The sequence below is a fragment of the Mustelus asterias genome, chromosome 7 (assembly GCF_964213995.1).
Source record: "Mustelus asterias chromosome 7, sMusAst1.hap1.1, whole genome shotgun sequence".
In the NCBI taxonomy this organism is placed as follows: domain Eukaryota; kingdom Metazoa; phylum Chordata; class Chondrichthyes; order Carcharhiniformes; family Triakidae; genus Mustelus; species Mustelus asterias.
In genome coordinates this window covers 42,646,402-42,668,931 of record NC_135807.1, presented here as the reverse complement: position 1 = coordinate 42,668,931, position 22,530 = coordinate 42,646,402, and the positions used below count along the sequence as shown (strand labels likewise).

At 43.5% G+C, this 22,530-nt stretch overlaps 1 protein-coding gene across 10 annotated transcripts in view; it reads left to right on the top strand.

Annotated features, from left to right (window-relative positions):
• ints8 (integrator complex subunit 8) overlaps window positions 1-22,530 on the top strand; it is an 88,601-nt gene continuing 66,071 nt past the window's right edge. For 4 of the 10 annotated variants that reach the window (XR_013498305.1, XR_013498304.1, XM_078215947.1 and 1 more), the window contains exons 1-2: window positions 1-52; window positions 19,668-19,814. Coding sequence is in view for 8 of the 10 variants with exons in the window: in XM_078215947.1 (XP_078072073.1) it covers window positions 19,685-19,814 (130 nt within the window). In the remaining 2 variants the exon portion in view is untranslated. Of the gene's footprint in view, window positions 57-1,563; window positions 1,583-10,425; window positions 10,445-19,667; window positions 19,815-22,530 lie in introns of those variants that run through there. The other 6 variants (XM_078215946.1, XM_078215941.1, XM_078215949.1 and 3 more) reach the window with 4 other exon arrangements.

Below are 22,530 nucleotides of genomic sequence, written 5' to 3'. Positions count from 1 at the left end.
GGTGCGACCCGGCAGTAGTTGCCGGAAGGTGAAGGCGCCTTGTTGTTGTGCTGTGAGTGAGTGGATTATGGTTCATGCTGCGGTCCCTCAGTCTTCCCTTAAACTGGGGCTGTCTGTCTGTCTGTCTTTGCGGAGGGAGGCGCGGTTCGGTGCTTCCTCGCGGGAGCGGGGAATATTTGGGCTTCTCGGTGAAAACTCAATGTAACTTTATTCGGAGGTTTCGGGCCCAGTCAGGGTGGTTTATTACTGCGCCTGTAACAGGCAAAGGGGAAAGAATTGTGTGTGTGGATTTTAATGGAGGATGACTACCTGAGCAGTAATTTGTGAACAGTTCAGTCAACCTTCAGAGTGTTTACAGCGATTTAAAAATTACAGCCGAATTTGTTGGGTTTCAAAATAAGAAAGCAAAAATATTGACCTTCTTTAAGAGAGCCGTAGTGGGCAGCTATGAACTACCTAGAGACTAATAAAGGTGTTTTTTGTCCTTCTGATAAATGAATTGAAATGAAACTTAAATTAAAAAATAATACTTCACGCTTTTTACAGCCAGTGAAGTACTTTTTTGAAGGTAGTCATTGCAATGGAACATCATAGCTAATATGTGCAGAGCAGGGACCCACAACCAGCAATGTGTAATGACCGGATAGCCTGTTTTTGGGATGTTGATTAAGGGTAAATATTATTTTCCTGACAAAAACGTCTGCCCTGTTTAATCAATTATAAATCTTTGGTAAATGGTTTTTGTTTCCTTACTATTGTCAACAGCCCCAGACTTGGTTTTATTTTAACCACCAGTCCAGTGTTTTAATTTCTGCAACATATTGGATGATGGACCTTATCCAGGTAGTTGCCTCAGTTATTTGGACACTGGGATAGAAATTAGTCTGTGTTTGGCCTGTTGTTTGGCTACAGCCTATACCAGTTACAAGCTGTATGGTCCTGCACCTAATTGCTATTACAGCAATGTGTTTAGAGGTACCTGTCAGATGCTAAAATCAGCACCGAGTCAATTTAAATGTGTAAAGGATCCTGCGCCTGTTTTGGGATGTTTCGATAAAATGTGTGAAAAACTAAGTGGAGCTTTTTTTATTTGTTTTTGGGATGTGACATTGTTGGCAAGACCAACATTTAATGTCTATTCCTAATTGGCCATGAAAAGGCAGTGGAGAGCCACCAACTTGAACTTCTGTAGTCCATGTGGCATAGGTAGACCTACAGTGCTGTTAGGGAGGGAGTGCCAGGACTTTGACCCAGTGACAATGAAGGAACAATGATCTAGTTCCATGTCCGGATTATGTGTGAATTGGAGGGGAACTTGCAGGTGTCAAAATTCCCATATATCTAATGCCTAGGTGGTAGTGGCTGCAAGTTTGACGAGTTGCTGCAGTGAATCTTGTGGATTTGTGCCAATGGTTGAGGGAGTGAATATTTAAGGATGCTGATCAAGTGGGCTGTTTTGTCCTGGACAGTGTCGAGCTTCTTGGGTGTTGGTGGAGCCTCAATTTCCAAGCAAATTGAGAACTTTTGATACGCTTCTGACTTGTGCCCGATTGAGAGTTGACAGGCTTTGGGGTGTGAAGAGGTGAGTTAGTCAACGCAGAATTCCAAGTCTCTGACCTGCTTTTATAGCAATAGCATTAATATTGGTGGTCTAGTTAAGTTTATGGTCAATGGTAAGCCTCAGGATGTTGAGGATGTTTGGAATGCATGTATTCCTGTGTTGTAGCTTCCAATTTGGCAGCTCATTTTTAAGGTACGTCTGGTGCTGCTCCTGGCATATGCTCCTGCACTCCTTGTTGAACCAGGGTTAAGTCCCTGGCTTGATGGTGATGGTCGAGTGAGGGATATACCAGACAATGAATTTACAAACTGGTTATGTACAATGATGGTACTGCTGGTGGCTCACCTCATGAATGCCCAATTGTGAGCCACTATATCACTTCTGAATCTATCCCATTTAGCACAGTGTTAAGGCCACACAATCTGAGGATATCCTCAGTGTGAAAAGTTAGAACTTCATCTCCATAAGGACTGTGCGGTGGTCACTTCAACCAATACTGTCATGGACAGTTCAATTTGTGAAGACAAGGTCAGGTAGGTTTTTCCCTTTTACTTATTCCCTCACCATCTGCTGCAGGTCCAGTCTGGCAGGTATGCCCTTCAAGACTGGACCAGCTTGATCAGTAATGGTGTTACCGAGCAATTCTTGGGGATGGGCATTTAAGTTCCCTACCCAGAGTACATTCTGTGCCCTTGCTACCTTGAATGCTTCTTCCAAGTAATTTAACATGGAAGAGATTGATTCATCTGCTGAGGGAGGGTGATACGTGAAAGTCAGCCAGAGGTTTCCATGTTTTACCTGATGCCATGAGATTTCATGAAGTCTGGAGTCAATGTTGAGGACTCCCAGGACAACTCCCTGTCACTGCGCAGCCGACCCCATCTGCTTGATGTACGTTTTGAATGGTATGCTTTGTCTGTATAGCGTGCAAGAAACAAATGTGTGGATCAGGTGCTTTGGCCATGCTAAATTGCCCCTTAGTGTCCTGGGATGCGTAGGTTAGAGGGATTAACAGGGTAAATATCTGGAGTTACGGGGGTAATGCCTAGGTGGATTGTTGTTGGTGCAAATTCGATGGGCCGAATGGCCTCCTTCTGCACTGTAGGGTTTCTATGATTCGATGAATACATTGCACTGGATACCAGTACATGTGACAAATCAAATCAAAGAAGCATTTTAACATTATGGTTCATTGTCTGTAAGGTATGATTCCATGAGCATTACTATGTCAGGGCTTTTGCTTGACTAGTCTGTCAGACATCTCTCCAAATTTTGGCACAAACTCTCCAGATGTTCGCAAGGAGGACTTTGCAGGGTTGACTGGACTGGCTTTGCCGTTGTTGTTTCTGGTGCTTGGGTTGATGCAGCATGGTCTGTCTGATTTTATTATTCTTTGACTTTTCTGTAACAGTTTGATACAATCAAATGGCTTGCTCAACCACTTTAGAGGGCTGTTAAGAGTCAATCACATTGTGCTATGCGAGCTGCTTCCATTTTGCTAACTCTACAGCAGTCTGGAAGGAATTGCTGGAGGTTTAAGAACAAAGAACAATACAGCACAGGAACAGGCCCTTCGGCCCTCCAAGCCCACGCCGCTCCCTGGTCCCAATTAGACCATTCTTTTGTATCCCTCCATTCCCACTCCGTTCATGTGGCTATCTAGATAAGTCTTAAACGTTTCCAGTGTGTCTGCCTCCACCACCTTGCTCGGCAGCGCATTCCAGGCCCCCACCACCCTCTGTGTAAAATATGTCCTTCTGATATCCGTGTTAAACCTCTTTCTCTCTCTCTCTCTCTCCTCTTCTCTTCTCTTCCCCCTCCCCCCCCCAACCTTGAACCTATGACCCCTCGTGAACATCACCACTGACCTGGGAAAAAGCTTCCCACCGTTCACCCTATCTATGCCTTTCATAATTTTATACACCTCTATTAGGTCACCACTCATCCTCTGTCTTTCCAGGGAGAACAACCCCAGTTTACCCAATCTCTCCTCATAACTAAGCCCTTCCATACCAGGCAACATCCTGGTAAACCTCTGCACTCTCTCTCAAGCCTCCATGTCCTTCTGGTAGTGTGGCGACCAGAACTGAGCGCAGTATTCCAAATGCGGCCGAGCCAACGTTCGATACAACTGCAACATCAGACCCCAACTTTTATACTCTATGCCCCGTCCTATAAAGGCAAGCATGCCATATGCCTTATTCACTACCTTCTCCACCTGTGACGTCACCTTCAAGGATCTGTTTCTGAACAAATGATATGGAAAGATGCTTTTGGAATCCTGTCTGTAGAGCATGGAGGAGTGGGAGTTCCCCCAGCCTTGCAGCACTACTATGGGTCACTGTCAGCCTGTACTGACTCCCCCTATATCTCCTCCATATGTTGGAGCTTGCAATGTAAAATCAGAGCACACAGCAGCTCATTAGCCCACAAATAGAAATACTCTTTCGCAGTTTACCCAGAGAAGACCCCCAGATTTCACTCATCACTTTATCGGTTACCCCTCTGTCAGTACGTATTCACTCATACTTTTACCACTGCTGTTCTGGGCTCTGCAATTAATGCTGGCCCCCATGCCCACCCACTCAATTCCCTGATTTCCCCCTCTACCTCAGCCCAAACTCCAATTTCCTGAATGCCCCTACCCCCCAATGCCCTCGTTTCATTCCCCTACACCCCAATATCTCAACCCTCTCGACCTCATTCCTGAATCTCCTCCCTCTTCCGGAGCCCATATTTCCTGCCCTCTTCAGAAACAAAAAGTTAAATTTGCATAGCACCGTTAAGATGTTAAAATGCCTCTGATTTTATTTTACTATTGTCACATGTATTGGTATACAGTGAAAAGTATTGTTGCGCGCTATACAGACGAAGCATACCATTCATAAAGTACATAGGAGAAAAGGAAAGAGTGCAGAATGTAGTGTTACAGTCAGGGCGTAGCTAGAGAAAGGTCAACTTAATACAACATGGGTCCATTCAAAAGTCTGATGGCAGTAGGGAAGAAGCTGTTCTTGAGTTGGTTAGTATGTGATTTGTCTTTTGCATCTTTTTGCCAACGGAAGAAGGTGGAAGAGAGTATGTTCGGGGTGCGTGGAGTCCGTAATTATGCTGGCTGCTTTTCCGAGGCAGCAGGAAGTGTAGACTGAGTCAATGGATGGGAGGATGGTTTGCGTGATGGATTGGTTTCGTTCACAACCCTTTTGTAGTTTCTTGCTGTCTTGGACAGCGCAGGAGCCATACCAAGCTGTGATGCATCCGCAAAGGATGCTTTCTATGGTGCATCTGTAAAATGCTGGGCACTTAAGAGAGCATTATCAGACTAAACTTGATACTGAGCAATAAAAGATGTTAGGACAGATAACCAAAAGCTGAAGAAGTAGGCTTGTAGGAGCATCTTAAAGGTAGAAAGTTAACATTGGCAGCGATGTGTGCATACACCTTAAAAGATGAGTAACGCATTTCCATTTTAAGTCCTTAATTCATGTGGTTAGTCTGGAACATTTGCTATTCACTAAATATATGACCTGTGGGATTAAACTTTCGCCAAACTCTTATTCATTGTTTGTGGGATATGAGTTTCACTGGCAGCCCAGCATTTGTTTCCCATCCCCAATTGCCCATGAGAAGGCGGTGGTGAGCCACCTTCTTGAACTGCTGTAGTCCATCTGGTGTCGATAAATGTTTAGTGCTATTCAGGAAGGAGTGTGAGGATTTTGACCCAGTGACCTTAAAAAAAAAAGGTGATTTATTTCCAAGTCAGGGATAGTGTGTAACTTGGAGGGGAATTTGAAAGTGGTGCTGTTCCCATGCTGCCTTTGTCCTTCTAGGTAGTAAATATCACAGATTTGGAAGATATTGTTGAAGGAGCTTTGGCAAATTACCGTCCTGTAAATGGTACACACTGCTGTCACTCTGTCAGTAGTGGAGGGAATGAATGTTGAAGGTGTGAACAGAGCAAGCTGCTTTGTCCTGGATGGGAGGTAGTTTTTTTGTGTTGTTGGAGCTGCACTCATCCAGGCAAGTGGAGAGTATTCCATCACACTACTGAGCATTGTAAATAGTGGACAGGCTTTGAAGAATCAGGAGGTGAGTTACTCGCTACAGAATTCCTAACCTCTTGACCTGCTCTTGTTGCCACAGTATTTATGTGGCTGGTCGAGTTATGTTTTAGGTCAGGTGACCAGCATTCCCTCTAATATTTTTGTAGCGTGCACCTGGTTCACTGCGCAGGTCCTCAAAATTGTTCTGTACAGACGCACACAAGTGCCAACCTGAAGAGGCTGACTTTGGCCACACAGCTCAGAGGGTACATTGATGGTACATTGAGGGTGGCACGGTAGCGCAGTGGTTAGTACTGCTGCTTCACAGCTCCAGGGACCTGGGTTTGATTCCCGGCTTGGGTCACTGTCTGTGTGGAGTTTGCACATTCTCCTCGTGTCTGCGTGGGTTTCCTCCCACAGTCCAAAGATGTGCGGGCTAGGTTGATTGGCCATGCTAAAAATTGCCCCTTAGTGTCCTGAGATGCGTAGGTTAGAGGGATTAGCGGGTAAATGTGTAGGGATATGGGGGTAGGGCCTGGGTGGGATTGTGGTCGGTGCAGACTCGATGGGCCAGATGGCCTCTTTCTGCACTGTAGGATTTCTATGATGATTCTATGACCCACTCCACCACTCCCACTATGATGTTGATGGGGGATTCCAGCAGTGAGAATGCTGTTGAATATTGAAAGGTGGTTGGATTCTCAGGTGACCATCACCTGGGACTTGTGTCTTGTGAATGTTACTTGCAACCTATCAGTTCAAACAATAATGTTGTCCAGGTCTCAATGCATATGGGCACGGACCACTTTAGTATCTGAGAATTTGCCAAATAGTACTGATTTTTTTAAAAAACCATTCATGGGATGTGGGTGTTTCTGGCTAGGCCAGCAATTATTGCCCATCCCTAATTGTCCATGAGAGGTGGTGATGAAATGCCATCTTAAACTGCTGCACTCCATTGTGCTGTAGGTATATGCACAGAGCTGTTAGAGACCTAGCGACATTGAAGGAATGGAAATATATTTCCAAATCGTGATAATAAGTGGCTTGGAGGGGAACTTCCAGATAATAGTGTTCCCATGTATCTGATGCTCTTGATGTGGAGATGCCGGCGTTGGACTGGGGTAAACACAGTAAGAAGTTTAACAACACCAGGTTAAAGTCCAACAGGTTTATTTGGTAGCAAAAGCCACACAAGCTTTCGAGGCTCTAAGCCCCTTCTTCAGGTGAGTGGGAATTCTGTTCACAAACAGAACTTATAAAGACACAGACTCAATTTACATGAATAATGGTTGGAATGCGAATACTTACAACTAATCCAGTCTTTAAGAAACAAAACAATGGGAGTGGAGAGAGCATCAAGACAGGCTAAAAAGATGTGTATTGTCTCCAGACAAGACAGCCAGTGAAACTCTGCAGGTCCACGCAACTGTGGGAGTTACAAATAGTGTGACATAAACCCAATATCCCGGTTGAGGCCGTCCTTGTGTGTGCGGAACTTGGCTATCAGTTTCTGCTCAGCGACTCTGCGCTGTCGTGTGTCGCGAAGGCCGCCTTGAAGAACGCTTACCCGAATATCAGAGGCCGAATGCCCGTGACCGCTGAAGTGCTCCCCAACAGGAAGAGAACAGTCTTGCCTGGTGATTGTCGAGCGGTGTTCATTCATCCGTTGTCGCAGCGTCTGCATAGTTTCCCCAATGTACCATGCCTCGGGACATGTGTCTTGTGAATGTTACTTGCAACCTATCAGTTCAAACAATAATGTTGTCCAGGTCTCAATGCATATGGGCACGGACCACTTTAGTATCTGAGAATTTGCCAAATAGTACTGATTTTTTTAAAAAACCATTCATGGGATGTGGGTGTTTCTGGCTAGGCAGATGCTCTTGCCCTTCTAGATAATAGTGGGTCACAGGTTTGGGAGGTACTGTCTAAGGAGGCTTGGTGAATTCTTCCAGTCCATTGTAGTACTGCTAGTACTGGCCATTGATGGTGGAGGGACTGAATATTTGTGGAAGGGATGCTAATCAAGCGGGTTGCTTCATCCTGGATAGTGTTGAGCTTCTTGAGTGGTTGGTGCTGCATGCATCCAGGAAAGGGAAGAGTGTTCCATCATACTTGTGGCTGGTGGACAGGCTTTGGGTAGTCAGGAGGTGTGTTATTCGCTGCAGGATTTCTAACTTCTGACCTGCTTTTGTAGCCACAGTATTTATATGGATAGTCCAGTTCAATTTCTAGTCAGTGATAACCCTCCCAGATGTCAGTGGGGGGGGTTCAACGATGGTAATACCACTGAATATAAGGGGTGATGGTTGGATTCTCTCTTGTTGGAGATGGTCATTGGCTGGCACTTGTGTCCCAAATGTTACTTGCCATTTGTCAGCCTGAGTCTGATATTATCCAGGTCTTGTTGCATTTGGATATGGACTATTTCAGTATCTGATGAGTCAGGAATGGTAGTGAACATTGTGCAATCATCGGCAGGCATTCCTGCTTCTGACCTTATGATGGAAGGAAGGTCAATGATGCAGCACCTAAAGATGGTTAAGCCTGGGACACTACTCTGAGGAACTCCTACAGTGGTGTCTTGGAGCTGAGATGATTGGCCTCCAATAACCACAGTCATCTTCCTTTGCGCCATGTATGACTCCAACTAATGGAGAGTTTCCCCCTTTATTCCCCTTGACTCCAATTTTGCTAGGGTTCCTTGATGCCGCACTCAGTCAGATGCTGCCATGATATCAAGAACATTACCTCACCTCACCTCTGGCGTTCAGCTTGTCCTCATTTGAACCAAGGCTATATTGAGATCAGGAGTTGACGGAACCCAAACTGAGTGTCCGTGAGCAGGCTTTTGCTAAGCAACTGCCACTTGAAAGTGCTGTTGTTGACACCTTTCATTACTTTACTGATCGAGAGTAGACTGATGGGATGGTAACTGGCTGGGTTGGATTTGTCCTGATCTTTGTATCCAGGACAAATTTGGGTAATTTTCCACATTGCCCGGTAGATGTTGTAGCTCAGTAAGAAGTTTCACAACAACAGGGTGAAAGAGGTCTCCATGTCAATGTTGTAGCTGTACTGGAACAGCTTAGTTAGGGACAAATTCTAGAGGAAAAGTCTTCAGTACTGTTGCCAGAATGTTATCAGGGTCCACATCCATTTGCGGTATCAAGTACCTTCAGCTGTTTTTTGAAATTACATAGTGAATCGAATTGGCTGAAGAATTACATCTGTGTCGCTGGGGACCTCCAGAGGATAAAACCATGAAGAGCTGCAGGAGAAGTAAACAAGGAGTTAAAAAGCAGGGAGGCACAAGAAGTAGCAAATCGGAAAGTTACAAGAAGCTTTACAGGATCGTACAGGAGATGAATGGTGCAAGAAGTAACACCACTGTACCAGTCAAGGGCAAGTGCAGGAGGTGAGCTGGGTGCAACACTTTGGGGAGATCCCCTACCAGCCCCAGTTCCACGTTTGAGTTTGATAACAGCACTATACCTCAGCGAAATTCCCAGATTTGAGGTCCAAAGGGGCCATGCAAGAGGCTGAAGAACAACAAGGCACCTGGAATCGTGAGATAGCGGCAGAGCTGTTGAAACATGGCAAAACACAACATCTGTACTGCGGAGGATGTCCTGGGTGACATCCAGCGTGACAATTATCCCCACTTCCAAAGAGGGTGAACCTCAGCAACTGCAACAACTGGGGGCATAACATTTGCTGTCAGTACCTGGGCAGCACGTTCTTCCTTAACAGACAATAGCCATCATAAAGTTTTAGGGATGGCACAGCAGAGCTTTTACCCTTTGGAACATCTCGGAGCAGAGCCTAGAGTATCAGAAACCACTTATCAACTCCATTGATTTCAAGAATGCTATCAATACCATTGATCAGAGGTCACTCTGATACATTGCAAGATGATACAGCATTCAGGAGCAGTGCATTAACATCTTCAAAGTCTTATACTATGACTCTCAAGAATAGGAAATGCTGGAAAATTCCATCCAGAGTCACAGCCCAAAAGAAGAGTACTCCATCACAATTAGACTAGTCATCCATAATAAATATGCACATAATGGTTACTGAACAATAAATTTAATCTCGTGTCATAAGGATGGATACTTGAAGTTTCAAAATATGATAATTATGACATCTTTCTATTAATTTCTATTTGGAAACAAATTCCATTGTATTATACCCACCCATCTCTATTAAAAGAAAAACACTGCAGATGCAGGAAGTTTGAAACAAAAACAGAAAATGCTGGATGAACCCATCAAATCTGGCTGCATCTGGCGAGAGAAACAGAGTTAATGTTTTGGGTCTAAATGACCCTTCAACAGAACCCATCTCTAACTGGGGTGGAAGTTTGCTGCGTTCCTTGTCACAGTTGCAATCTCTGAAGTAAATTACCAAACAAAAGGCCTTTTCTTGCAACATTAAATCCCACCCAATAAATATAGAACTCAAGACCTAGCTATTTTTAACTAAAAAATTTAAAATCTGTGCCAGCTTCTGTCTCCAAAGATGATGGTTTGCATCATGGTGTTAAACTCAGTGATAGGCATCAGTGTGACCCAAGTGCTCCATTCCAGCACGCCAGTCTCTGCTGCATTTGCTCCAGAGGAAGGCATTGGCTGAGAAGGTGCAAATTCCGCTGGTCTCTGTTTTTCCTGGGTCCTCGGTCAGCTGAGTTTCATTGTTACTTTTCATCCTTTCCTTTGCCCTTCTAAACAGTCAGCTTCCAGAGGTCGCTGCCATCTATGTGCCAGCCCATGGCTCAGTTGGTAACATTCTTGCCTCAGGGCTTGAACACAATAACACCCAGGCTTATGCCATGGTTAGTCTTGCACCACTGGTGTAGTGATATTTAGTGGACTTTAACCTGGTGTTGTTAAACTTCTTCTTGTAGTGATATTATGCAAGATTCCCATTCTTGCTACTTGGATTCAATTCTCGGGTGACACACACAAGTGTAAAAAAAATAATTAAACGCAATTTGTTTACAAATTATGTTTGTACCATGTGGAGGTTCATGTCATTCTCCATCAACATCCCATATTATGACGTTTACTCAATATCATTTTAATGAGATTGTCGGTGAAAATTTTCCACGTGATATATTTTCTGGATTCTCTATTTCAATTACTTGTACCTTCCAGATTTCCTCCTTTTTATATAATGCATTGATTCCAATGCATCCACAGCGCGGTAGCACAGTGGTTAGCACTGTTTCCTCAGTGTTGGGGATCTGGGTTCGATTGTAGCCTTGGGTGACTGTGTGTGGAGTCTGCATGTTCTCCCCGTGTCTGTGGGATTACTCCAGGTGTTCCAGTTTCCTCCAGTAGTCCAAATATGTGCAGGTTAGGTGGATTAGCCAGGGTAAATGCGCAGGGTTACTGGGATGGGGCGGGCCTGGGTGAGATGGTTTTTCGGAGAGTTGGCACAGACCTGATGGGCCGAATGGCCTCCTTCTACACTGTAGGCATTCTATGGAAAAAAGATACTGCTGTTCAGCCCTGCCAGTGTCACGACAGAAATGCCCATTAGATGGCGCACTTAAGCATATTGGAGCAGACTGTTCCCTGCCTAAGGACAAGTGCTTTCTTTAGAAGTGATCACTTGGAATTCCCAACATTGCTGTTATTTGCCCCCAAAGACAGAATGTGGATGCCAAGCCAATACCCAACTTAAAATATCAAGGCATTTTGGCAATTTGTGTACATAAACCACATCCATATTCTTCAATTTTAGTCATTTTTTAAATTCATTTGTGGGACATGGGCATTGCTAGCTGGCCAGCATTTATTGTCCTTCCCTAGTTGCCCTTGAACTGAATGGCTTGATGGGCCATTTCAGAGAGCAGCCGAGAGTCAACCACATTGCTGTGGCTCTGGAGTCACATGTAGGCCAGACCATATAAGGGCGGTAGATTTCCTTCCCTAAAAGACATTAGTTAACCAGATGGGTTTTTCTGACAATTGTTTCAAGGTCATCAGTAGATTTCTAATTCCTGATTTTTTTAAAAATGGAATTTAAATTCCACCATCTGCCATGGCGGTATTCGAACCCGGATCCCAGAACATTAGCTGAGTTTTTGGATTAATAGTCCATCAATAATACCACTAGGCCATCGCCTCCCCAATATCAATCTCGCCTCCCAAATACATTTCTGTCCATGGTAATAGCCCTGCCTCTCAGGTTACTGAACCTTATAAGTGATTTTCCTGCAGTTGCATTTGCTGAGAGACTCTCTTCAAATTATAACCAGGTTTTCAGGAAATAATAATTTTTCTTGATTGACATTTTTAAGCATTTTAAATTTTATCCTTGAAGTCTGCACTGTTTCAATTGCGTTTTTAATGCAGAAGTCACATTAAACATTAAGCTTGCTGGTTGCAGACTTCTCTAGACATTTGCATGAGTGATGTCTAGATCAGTTGAAACTTTAATTTTCGTAGTCAAAGAAATTTATGATGTGAATTCCATGCTTTCCTTAGGCCCAGATTGTTTATGCTAGTTTACTCCCATGTTACGTTTGGTTGCATTCTAATGAGCAGGAAATTTGATGTTAGTGGTATGGGTTTCAGTACTAAAGTTCACTCTTGTTTGTGAAGCAATAATTTTTGGGCTTTTTTCCAATGTTTAAGTGCTTTATAAATGCAAGTTGTTGTTCTAATGCATTGACCTCCAGCAGCTAGACCAAATCCACCTAATTTTATCTGTGATTCAAATCACTTCGTTATATGGAGTATAAAAGTAACACACTGTGGATGCTGGAGCTGTAAAATAAAACACAAAATGCTGAAAATACTCCAAGTCTGGCAGCAGGCAGAGTCTCCAACCTGCAAAATTGGCCCATAACACCCTGGCTCCCTAGCGCCTGAATAGGGGGATCCAAAGATACCTTCAATGCGCTGGGGAATCCATCTCGTAAGTTCCCAAGTAAGGGTTTAGGTGGCAATTTTCCAGAAACGCTAACTTCCCCTGGACAATTGCACTGTACTGGTAACCATCTGATGAAGCGATTTAAATCACTAACTTTGAATGGTTCTGCCAGGGTTGCGTTAATAATATACTCGAAAAAGTTATAAGAAATAAACCTCACCCCCCCCAGTGATTTGCCTTTCAATGCTAGTTGGAAGTTATGGCCAATTAACACACTCCAGACCTGGTGAGTTTTTCCAGCATTTTCTATTCATATTTCCTGAGAGAGAGCAATTTGTGGTGGCTGATGGGTGAGGGTGGTTAAACAAAATGATTATTGTGAATTGGGTTGTCAATACTGGTTAGACTTTTCCCTGGAGGTTTTATCACCTGCCGTCTCCCACCACTTCCCCATCTGACGCTTCCATCCTTATGCCTCACTTCCATACCCAGCCAATTGGACGATTAGAAAGCAGGCAGTCTCATCACAGTGGTTAGCACTGCTGCTTCACAGCTCCAGGGACCTGGGTTCGATTCCCGGCTTGGGTCACTGTCTGTGTGGAGTTTGCACATTCTCCTCGTGTCTGCGTGGGTTTCCTCTGGGTGCTCCGGTTTCCTCCCACAGTCCAAAGATGTGCGGGTTAGGTTGATTGGCCATGCTAAAAATTGCCCCTTGGAGTCCTGAGATGCGTAGGTTAGAGGGATTAGCTGGTAAATATGTAGGGATATGGGGGTAGGGCCTGGGTGGGATTGTGGTCGGTGCAGACTCGATGGGCCAAATGGCCTCTTTCTGCACTGTAGGGTTTCTATGATTACTCCATTGGCTGATTCTAGACTTTTTACCCCAAAGATTCTCCAATGTTTTTATAACTGATAAGCAAAACTGTTCAAAGTAAATGAACAAATACTTTTTTGCCCTGATATTTTTTCTCTGGAATTTTAAAATTGTAACGATGCCAATATAATGTCTTGTATTTATGGGTTCCAAAACAACCTTGTAATTGAGTCTCTGTCTATATATGCCGTGTTTGTGAACTCAACTCTTCACTCACCCGATGAAGGAGCAGCGCTCCGAAAACTTGTGATACCAAATAAACCTGTTGGACTTTAAACTGGTGTTGTGAGACTTCTTACTGTGCCCAGTCCAATGCCAGCATCTCCACACCAAAACATACGACATTATTGCAGCCAGATATAAAAGCAGAGGGTAGCAGCTCTGCACCTTTTTTGTCACTGAGCAGAGTTTTTCTTTACCTTCAAGAAGCTGCAAATGCTCCTGGCTCAGGTCTTTGCAAAAATCCCCTCCCTCATTATGAATTCCTTTGCCTCCATACCAGTCCCAACTCTTTCGTATGAACATATGAACTAGGATCAAGTGGCTCAGCCCCTCGAACCTGCCCTGCCATTCAATAGGTTCAGGGCTGATCTGGTTGTAGAGACAGGATGTATGTGCATTTAGAACAGAACAATCTCATTAGTGACAGACAGCATGGTTTTGTAAGAGGGAGGTCGTGCCTTACAAATTTGGTGGAGTTTTTTGAGGAAGTGACAAAAACGGTTGATGAAGGAAGGGCCATGGATGTCGTCTATATGGATTTCAGTAAGGCATTTGACAAAGTCCCACATGGCAGGTTGGTTAAGAAGGTTAAGGCTCATGGGATACAAGGAGAAGTGGCTAGATGGGTGGAGAACTGGCTTGGCCATAGGAGACAGAGGGTAGTGGTCGAAGGGTCTTTTTCCGGCTGGAGGTCTGTGACCAGTGGTGTTCCGCAGGGCTCTGTACTGGGACCTCTGCTATTTGTGATATATATAAATGATTTGGAAGAAGGTGTAACTGGTGTATTCAGCAAGTTTGCGGATGACACGAAGATGGCTGGACTTGCGGATAGCGAAGAGCATTGTCGGGCAATACAGCAGGATATAGATAGGCTGGAAAATTGGGCGGAGAGGTAACAGATGGAGTTTAATCCGGATAAATGCGAAGTGATGCATTTTGGAAGAAATAATGTAGGGAGGAGTTATACAATAAATGGCAGAGTCATCAGGAGTATAGAAACACAGAGGGACCTAGGTGTGCAAGTCCACAAATCCTTGAAGGTGGCAGCACAGGTGGAGAAGGTGGTGAAGAAGGCATATGGTATGCTTGCCTTTATAGGACAGGGTATAGAGTATAAAAGCTGGAGTCTGATGATGCAGCTGTATAGAACACTGGTTAGGCCACATTTGGAGTACTGCGTCCAGTTCTGGTCGCCGCACTACCAGAAGGACGTGGAGGCGTTAGAGAGAGTGCAGAGAAGGTTTACCAGGATGTTGCCTGGTATGGAGGGTCTTAGCTATGACGAGAGATTGGGTAAACTGGGGTTGTTCTCCCTGGAAAGACGGAGAATGAGGGGAGATCTAATAGAGGTGTACAAGATTATGAAGGGTATAGATAGGGTGAACAGTGGGAAGCTTTTTCCCAGGTCGGAGGTGACGATCACGAGGGGTCACGGGCTCAAGGTGAGAGGGGCGAAGTATAACTCCGATATCAGAGGGACGTTTTTTACACAGAGGGTGGTGGGGGCCTGGAATGCGCTGCCAAGTAGGGTGGTGGAGGCAGGCACGCTGACATCGTTTAAGACTTACCTGGATAGTCACATGAGCAGCCTGGGAATGGAGGGATACAAACGATTGGTCTAGTTGGACCATGGAGCGGCACAGGCTTGGAGGGCCAAAGGGCCTGTTTCCTGTGCTGTACTGTTCTTTGTTCTTTGTAACCTCAACCCCACATCCCTGCCTATGCCTGATAACTTTTCATCCCCTTGTTAATCAACCTGTCTAAAGAATAGTCAAAGATTCTGCTTCCACTGTCTTTTGTGGAAGAAAGTTCTGAAGACCTATGACCCTCTGAGTGGAAAAAATTCTCCTTATCTTAGTTTTATGAAAGCAAAAGCTTTAAAACCATGTTGACTCTGCCTGATTGCCTTGAATTTTTCCAAGTGTCCTACTATAGCACCTTTAATAATGGCTTCTAGCATTTTACCTATGACATGTTAGGCTAACTGGCCCGTAGTTTCCTGCTTTCTGGCTCTGTCCATTTTGAATAAAGGAGTTACATTTGCTATCTTGCAATCTAATGGACCCTTCCCCGAATCGAGGGAATTTTGGAAAATTGAGACCAATGCATCAACTATAGGGGAGGGATAGTATTCAAGAGACCCAAGGTAATGCTCCAGAGACCTGAGTTCAAATCCCACTGTGGCAGATGGTGAAATTTGAATTCAATAAATAATCTGGAATTAAGTGTCTAATGGTGACTACGAAACCATTGTCGATTGTCGTAAAACTCCATCTGGTTCACTCATGTCCTTTTGCGAAGGGACTCTGCTGTCCTTACTTGGTCTGGCCTACATGTGACTCCAGAACAACATTGTAATGTGGTTGACTCTTAAATGCCCCCTCAAGGGCAATTAGGGATGGGCAATAAATAATGGCCAAGCCAGCGACACCCACATCCCACGAAAGAATATTTTGAAAACTTAGCCGCCACTTTCAACACCTTAGAGTGCAGTCCATCCAGAACCGGGGATTTGCCAGCCTGCAGACCCAACAATTTGTTCAATGCGGCATCCCAGGTGATTGTAATTTTCCTGAATTCTTCCCTCCCTTCCATTTCCTGATTTGCAGCTAATTATGGGATGTTACTTGTGTTTTCTGTAGTGAAGACCAATGCAAAATACTTGTTTAATTCACCTGCCATAGCCCTGCTCTCCGTTATCAATTCCCCAGGTGTATTTTCTGTAGGACCAACACTGACTTAACTCTTTTCTTAGTAAGAGTTTCCATAGGTATCTAAATATCAAACCTTGTATTACTACTTAGCTTTCCCTTGTAGTCTAGTTTTTCCCTCTATCGATATTTTTGTTATCCTTTCCAATCTTCTGACCTGCCACTCATCTTTATGCAAATCCATGACTTTTCTTTAACTTTAATACTATCTTTCACTTTTTTAGTTAACCACAGATAACAGACCCTCTCTTTGGAGTTCTTTCTCATTGGAATGTATCTGTTCTGTGTATTCTGAAATATCCGTTAGTGTCTGCCACGGAACCTCTATCAGTCTATCCCTTAAGCACATTTGCCAGCTCATGTGATGTAGCTCTGTTTTTATGCCCTCACTATTGCTTTTATTTAAGTTTAAAATACTAGTCTTGGACATACTCTTCCCCTTCTCAAACTGAATGTAAAATTCAATTGTAATAGGATTGCTGCTACTTAAGGGTGCCTTCAGTATAATATCAGTTAATTCTAGCTTGATAATACCAGGTCTACTATAGGCTGCCCTCTAGTTGGCTCCACAATATGCTGCTCTGAGAAACTATCCCAAAAACATTCTATGAATTCCTCATCTATGTTATCTTTGCCCATCTGATTTTTTTCCAATCATATATAGATTAAAATCCCCTATGGTCACCACTGTACCTTTCTGACAAGCTCCAGTTATCTCTCCTTTCATACTCTGTTCCATCGTATAATTACAATTAGGGGGTTTGAACACCACTCACAGGTGGCTTCTTGCCTTTATCATTTCTCACCTCAACCCAAACTGCTGCTACATCTTGATTTTCTGAATTTAGGTAATCCCTCATGTGCCAATACCATCATTAATTGACAGAGCCACTTCTCCACCTTTTCTTAACTCCCTGTCTTTCCTAAATGTTACATATCCCTCAATATTCTGGTCAGGTCTCAATCTATGTCATCCTGTAACCATGTCTCTGTAATGGCTTTCAGATCATTCTTATTTATTTCTATTTGTGCAATCAGTTCATCCATTTTGTTTCAAATGCTACGTTTTTAGATAGTCTTTAGAATCATAGAATCCCTACAGTGTGGAAGGAGGCCAATCAGCCTATCAAGTCTACAACTTTCCGACAGAGCATCTTACCCAGGCCGTATCCCCACAACCCCTTTTTTTTACCCCCTAACCTATACATCTTGGGACACTAAGGGGCAATTTAGCATGGCCAATCTACCTAACCTGCACATCTTTGGACAGTGGGAGGAAACTGGAGCACCCAGAGGAAAACCATGGAGACACGAGGAGAATGAGCAAACTCCACACCTGTGACTTGAATCAAACCCAGGTCCCTGGCGCTGTGAGGCAGCAGTGCTAACCACTATGCCACCTTTTAGTTTTATCCTTTTTATTACTTTTGTAGAATCTAGCCTTACTTAAATTTATACTCTCTGTTCCTGCCTGCCATGGTCTCTTTATCATTTTCCATATTAATACCATTCTCTCTTGCCTTGTCTGTAGTCTTTCGTGTACCACATCTTCCCGAATTTCATCCTTTGCCTCCACTATTCAGTTTAAAATTCTCTGTTTTTCCCAAAGTTATGCGATTTGCTGAAACATCAGCCCTAGCACGCTTCAGGCATAGACCATCCTAATGGTACAGATCCCACTTTTCCCAGTACTGGTGCCAGTATCTCATGAACTGGGACCCACTTCTCCCACACTTTCATTTTTCTAATCTTATTTGTCCTATAGGAATTGGCACGTGGCTCAGGTAATAATCCAATCAGCCCATCCATCCTGCAACCCCTACTCATCCAAACAAGCAGTGAGAACCTCAACCATATTGGACAATTGCACAGGTTGACCCCGGCATTCCTGCTCTCTAGATCCCCTTACCTGCTTCATTTGCAGTCACTCTCCTCTCCCTGACCAAATCAGAAGGCCCTAAGCTAAGAGCTGTGACTTCCTCCTGGTACAAAACATTCAGGTAATTTTCCCCCTCCCTGATGTGTCAGAGTCAGCAGCTCAGTCACTCTGAGCCAAAGTTCCTCAAGCCACAACCACATTGCAGATGTATTTGCTCTGGATCACAATGTTATCCAGGCACTCCCACATATTGCAGCCTTGACACATCACTGTCCATTACCATCTGACAGGGTAGATTCAGAAAGAATGTTCCCAATGATGGGGGAGTCCAGAACTAGGGGTCAAAGCTTGAGGATAAGGGATAAACGTTTTAGAACTGAGGTGAGGAGAAATCTCTTCCCCCAGAGCGTGATGAATGTGTGGAATTCACTACCACGGAAAGTAGTTGAGGACAAAAAACGTCCGAGTTCAAGAAGAAATTAGACATAGCTCTTGGGGCTAAAGGGATCAAGGGATGGGGGTGAGGGAGGATCAGAATATTGAATTCGATGATCAGCCATGATCAAAATTAATGGCAGAGCAGGCTCAAAGGGCTGAATAGTCTACTCCTGCTTCTCGTTTCTATCTTGATGTGTTTTTAAACAATTACTTAATTAAATTATTTACTTATCCATGGTGCTTTTTATATATTTTACTAACTTCAAGTTTGTAGAACTTACCCACCTACAGATTCTCACCAAATAGCTAACTCCTTTCCCTGTGGTCAAGTGAGAACCAGTTCAAAGAGTGAGAAGAACTCTCGAACTCTCCAATTTACCAAACTCCAAGCTTGTACTCGGCTCTTACTGCACTCTCCATGCTCCCACATGTTGAACTGCTCCATGTATTCTCAGCATGCCAGGAAGCAGCCTCTGATTCAACCCAAATTACAAACTTCGAGAAGTGTTATCAAGTAGATACGGTGCAGCAACAAACAGCCAGTTGGCTGCTGCGCTAGTTAAAAATGATGTGGAGATGCCAGCGTTGGACTGGGGTAAACACAGTAAGGAGTCTAACAACACCAGGTTAAAGTCCAACAGGTTTATTTGGTAGCAAACGAAAGTGGTGTTTGCTACCAAATAAACCTGTTGGACTTTAACCTGGTGTTGTTAGACTCCTTACTAGTTAAAAATGTCAGCCCTGTTCTCTATCTAAATAAAATAATGTGCAGCAAAAGATAAGCCATCTCCGAAGAAACTTTTCTCTCCAGTTGCCCATGGCAATGCTCAAAATAGAAACCATTAATATCTGGAGATTCCTGTCAAAATTGGGATGATTGGTAATCCTAGCCCAAGAAATAAGTGTTTGGGTGTTGTGAAGCAATATGAGCAGTGGACATGTTTTGACAGCATTGTTCATGACGGAAAACCATAAAAAAAGAGTTATTTTTATTGGGCGACGGAGAGGAAACTTAAATTTTGCCTCAGTTTTAATTTTCTCTCATTTTCAGGATTAGGCCGGAACAGAATGAGTGCAGAAGCAGCAGATCGTGAGGCAGTGACCTCCAGCCGACCCTGCACACCGCCTCAGACGATTTGGTTTGAGTTCTTGTTGGATGAGGGATTGCTCGAAAAACATCTGCAGAAGTCTTATCCTGGTATGTTCTGGCATTCTGCCTCAAAGATTTTGCCAGGCAGTTTACAGTTCCTACTTACAGAAAGCAAGTGTTCCAGTAATTGCTGTCATTTTGTTCTGTCAGTCATCAAGTGCTGTTACGGCAGTCATGCTGCCAATGATATGACTATCATTGTGTCTTTTTTTTGATAAATGAAACCGGAATCATAATATCTGAACTGCTCAACAGTAATATATTAGAAAGAAAACTCACAAAACAAACTGATGTCTTTTAATTAAATCTTTTAGTAGCTTTTAGGAAAAAAAGGCACAAGTTGTTACCGACTTAGCAGAAAACTATGAGACCTATGAGAGCGGTAAACATTGTCTAAAATTTAAAAATATTATTTTTTTCTCCATTTAATGATTCCTTGGAGATCTGAATTTCCCCTCAATTCATCTTCCTTTGATTTAAAAATGGAATTGTACACTGAAATCATTGCCCACCAAAGGTGACTGCAAGTTTTCAAAACTATGTTCACAGCTTGTAGTTTGTTGCTTCTTGAGCAGATATGCAATGCCCATGTTGTGAGTCAACAAATTCTGAATCATCAATTTAATCAAATTCAGTTCAGAAGACATTTAGTTATTTAAGATGCTCCCACTCTAGACCTCAATAAGGAATGTAATATATTTGCATAAAAGATGCCATCTAATTCACCATTTAAGCTTTAGAAACCAGAAAGTTGTAGACTTGTTGTTGTGTTTTTACAGATCTAAGCTGGGGTCTCCATTAGGATTAGTACACTTGGTCTCCTCGGCCAGAATTTCTGTACCTGAATACGGTTGAATGCTTGCTGCTGGATTATGACTGTATTTAGATGTCAGGGCGAGGACAAGAATGGACAGTTATACCATCCGTGATTGGTATGCTGATATTGTCCAGGGTCAAACATGCAGAATAGCCTTTGGGCAAGGTACTGCAGGGCTACTAGTACTGCAGAACCAGCAGAAGTCTGAGCAGTCCTGAGAGGAAAGAAAAAGGGCTAAGAGCTTCTATACGCAACAAGTGCAGGTAATAGATACAATGCAGAATGCCTCTACAAGCTTCTCTCTTGTGCTTCATTTAGTGTGTAGTGATAATGCCTATAATTGCCTCAATTTGGCAATGCTGATAGCACCAGAGGCGCACATAAAAAAGTGTTTTGTGTTGCCTTAAGTAGTGTCTTAATAGCAATATGAGGGGTAGTGTAAAAAGGAGTGACTGACATTAAATCAATCTATTCCTAAGACAAGCAGTGGAGTTTTTTCCTCAATGACTTGTGTGGGCCTCTTCGAGAGATTGAGAGCGCCATGGTAGCCAGGAACAAGAAATGTAGTTTCCTATTTTGTGACTTGGAACCTACCTCATCCTTAGTCTTCAAACCCCTGGACATTATTTCAAGTAGCAATTCTGGTATATAGCTTGCACCTTTAGCCCCTTCAATGTAGAAGAACATCTCAAGGAGCACGATAGAGGTGTAATTGGACAAAAATGAACACCAAAAAGGTGTTAGATATGGAGGGTTTTAAAGGAGGAAAGATAGAGTAAAAAGGTGGAGAGGTTCAGCGCTTTGTGGGTAGCTTGGCTTTGTGCTGTGGAAGTTGGAACAGGAGGCAACGTAGATTAAGGTGACAGGTAAACAAGACCTATTGCAGTACAGCACACCAGCTGCAGAATTTTGAATGAGCGTTACAGGGCATGGGTGATTGACCTAGAAAACATTTAAAATAGTCAAGTCTGGAGGTGACAGACTGGGATGAAAAAGAATAGCAGGAACAAATGCTTGAAATCAGAGCTAAAGGTTGGTAATGTTATTGAGGCGGAAGTAGGTGGTTTTCATGAGTGGGATGATATGGGTTCAAAGTTGAATGAGATGCTGAGAATGAAACCTGTCTGCCTGAAGCAGGGTCAGTGTCTGGATGGACACGGAATCGGTGGCAATGTACAGAATTTAAAGCAATGCCAAAAACAATAACCAGACGTCTTTATATTCAGCTGATGGTCTGAAAACCTGGCAGCAGGAAGGATCATGAGAGATGATGGGGAGATAAAGCTAGGTGTCATTGGCCTACCAGTGAAAATTGATCCAATACTTTTGAATGATGTGAAGGAGCAGCATGTGGATGACAAAGATAAGGGGGACAAGGGTGGATCCTTGGAGTCACCAAAATTAATGGTGCAAGATCAGGAAGATAAATCATTGTTTGAGACACCCTGTCTATAATTGTGTTTGTGAGAGTGAATGTGAGCGAGAGCAGTCTCAGAGTTGGACAGCAGGGGAGAGGTTTTGTAGTGGGGGGGGGGGGGGGGGGGGGTGCTCAACCTTGTCGAAAGGCTGAGGAAAACAAATAGGGAAAATGCACCATGATCAATGACAATGTTACTTATGACTTTTATAAGGAATGTTGCAGTGCTGGGATAAGGGTGGAAACCTAATTGAAAAGGTTCATGGGGAAAGTTGGGCACAGATTTCAGAGTTACAGCTTGGCCAAGGAGTTGGAAAGGGAAGGAAGATTGGAAATGGGGTGCTCGTTTCTACACTTCAACTTTAAGTTTAACATTTAAAAAAAGCAGCATGAGAGATTTATTTAAAGTAAAGATCACCTTATGTTAGAAAAGTCACCTTTTCTTAACCACCTTATCGTAGTTCTGTGCTCTGAACTGATGTACTTTTCTCCCATGTATAAAGATCCCTGCACACAGGTCAGGCATCAGT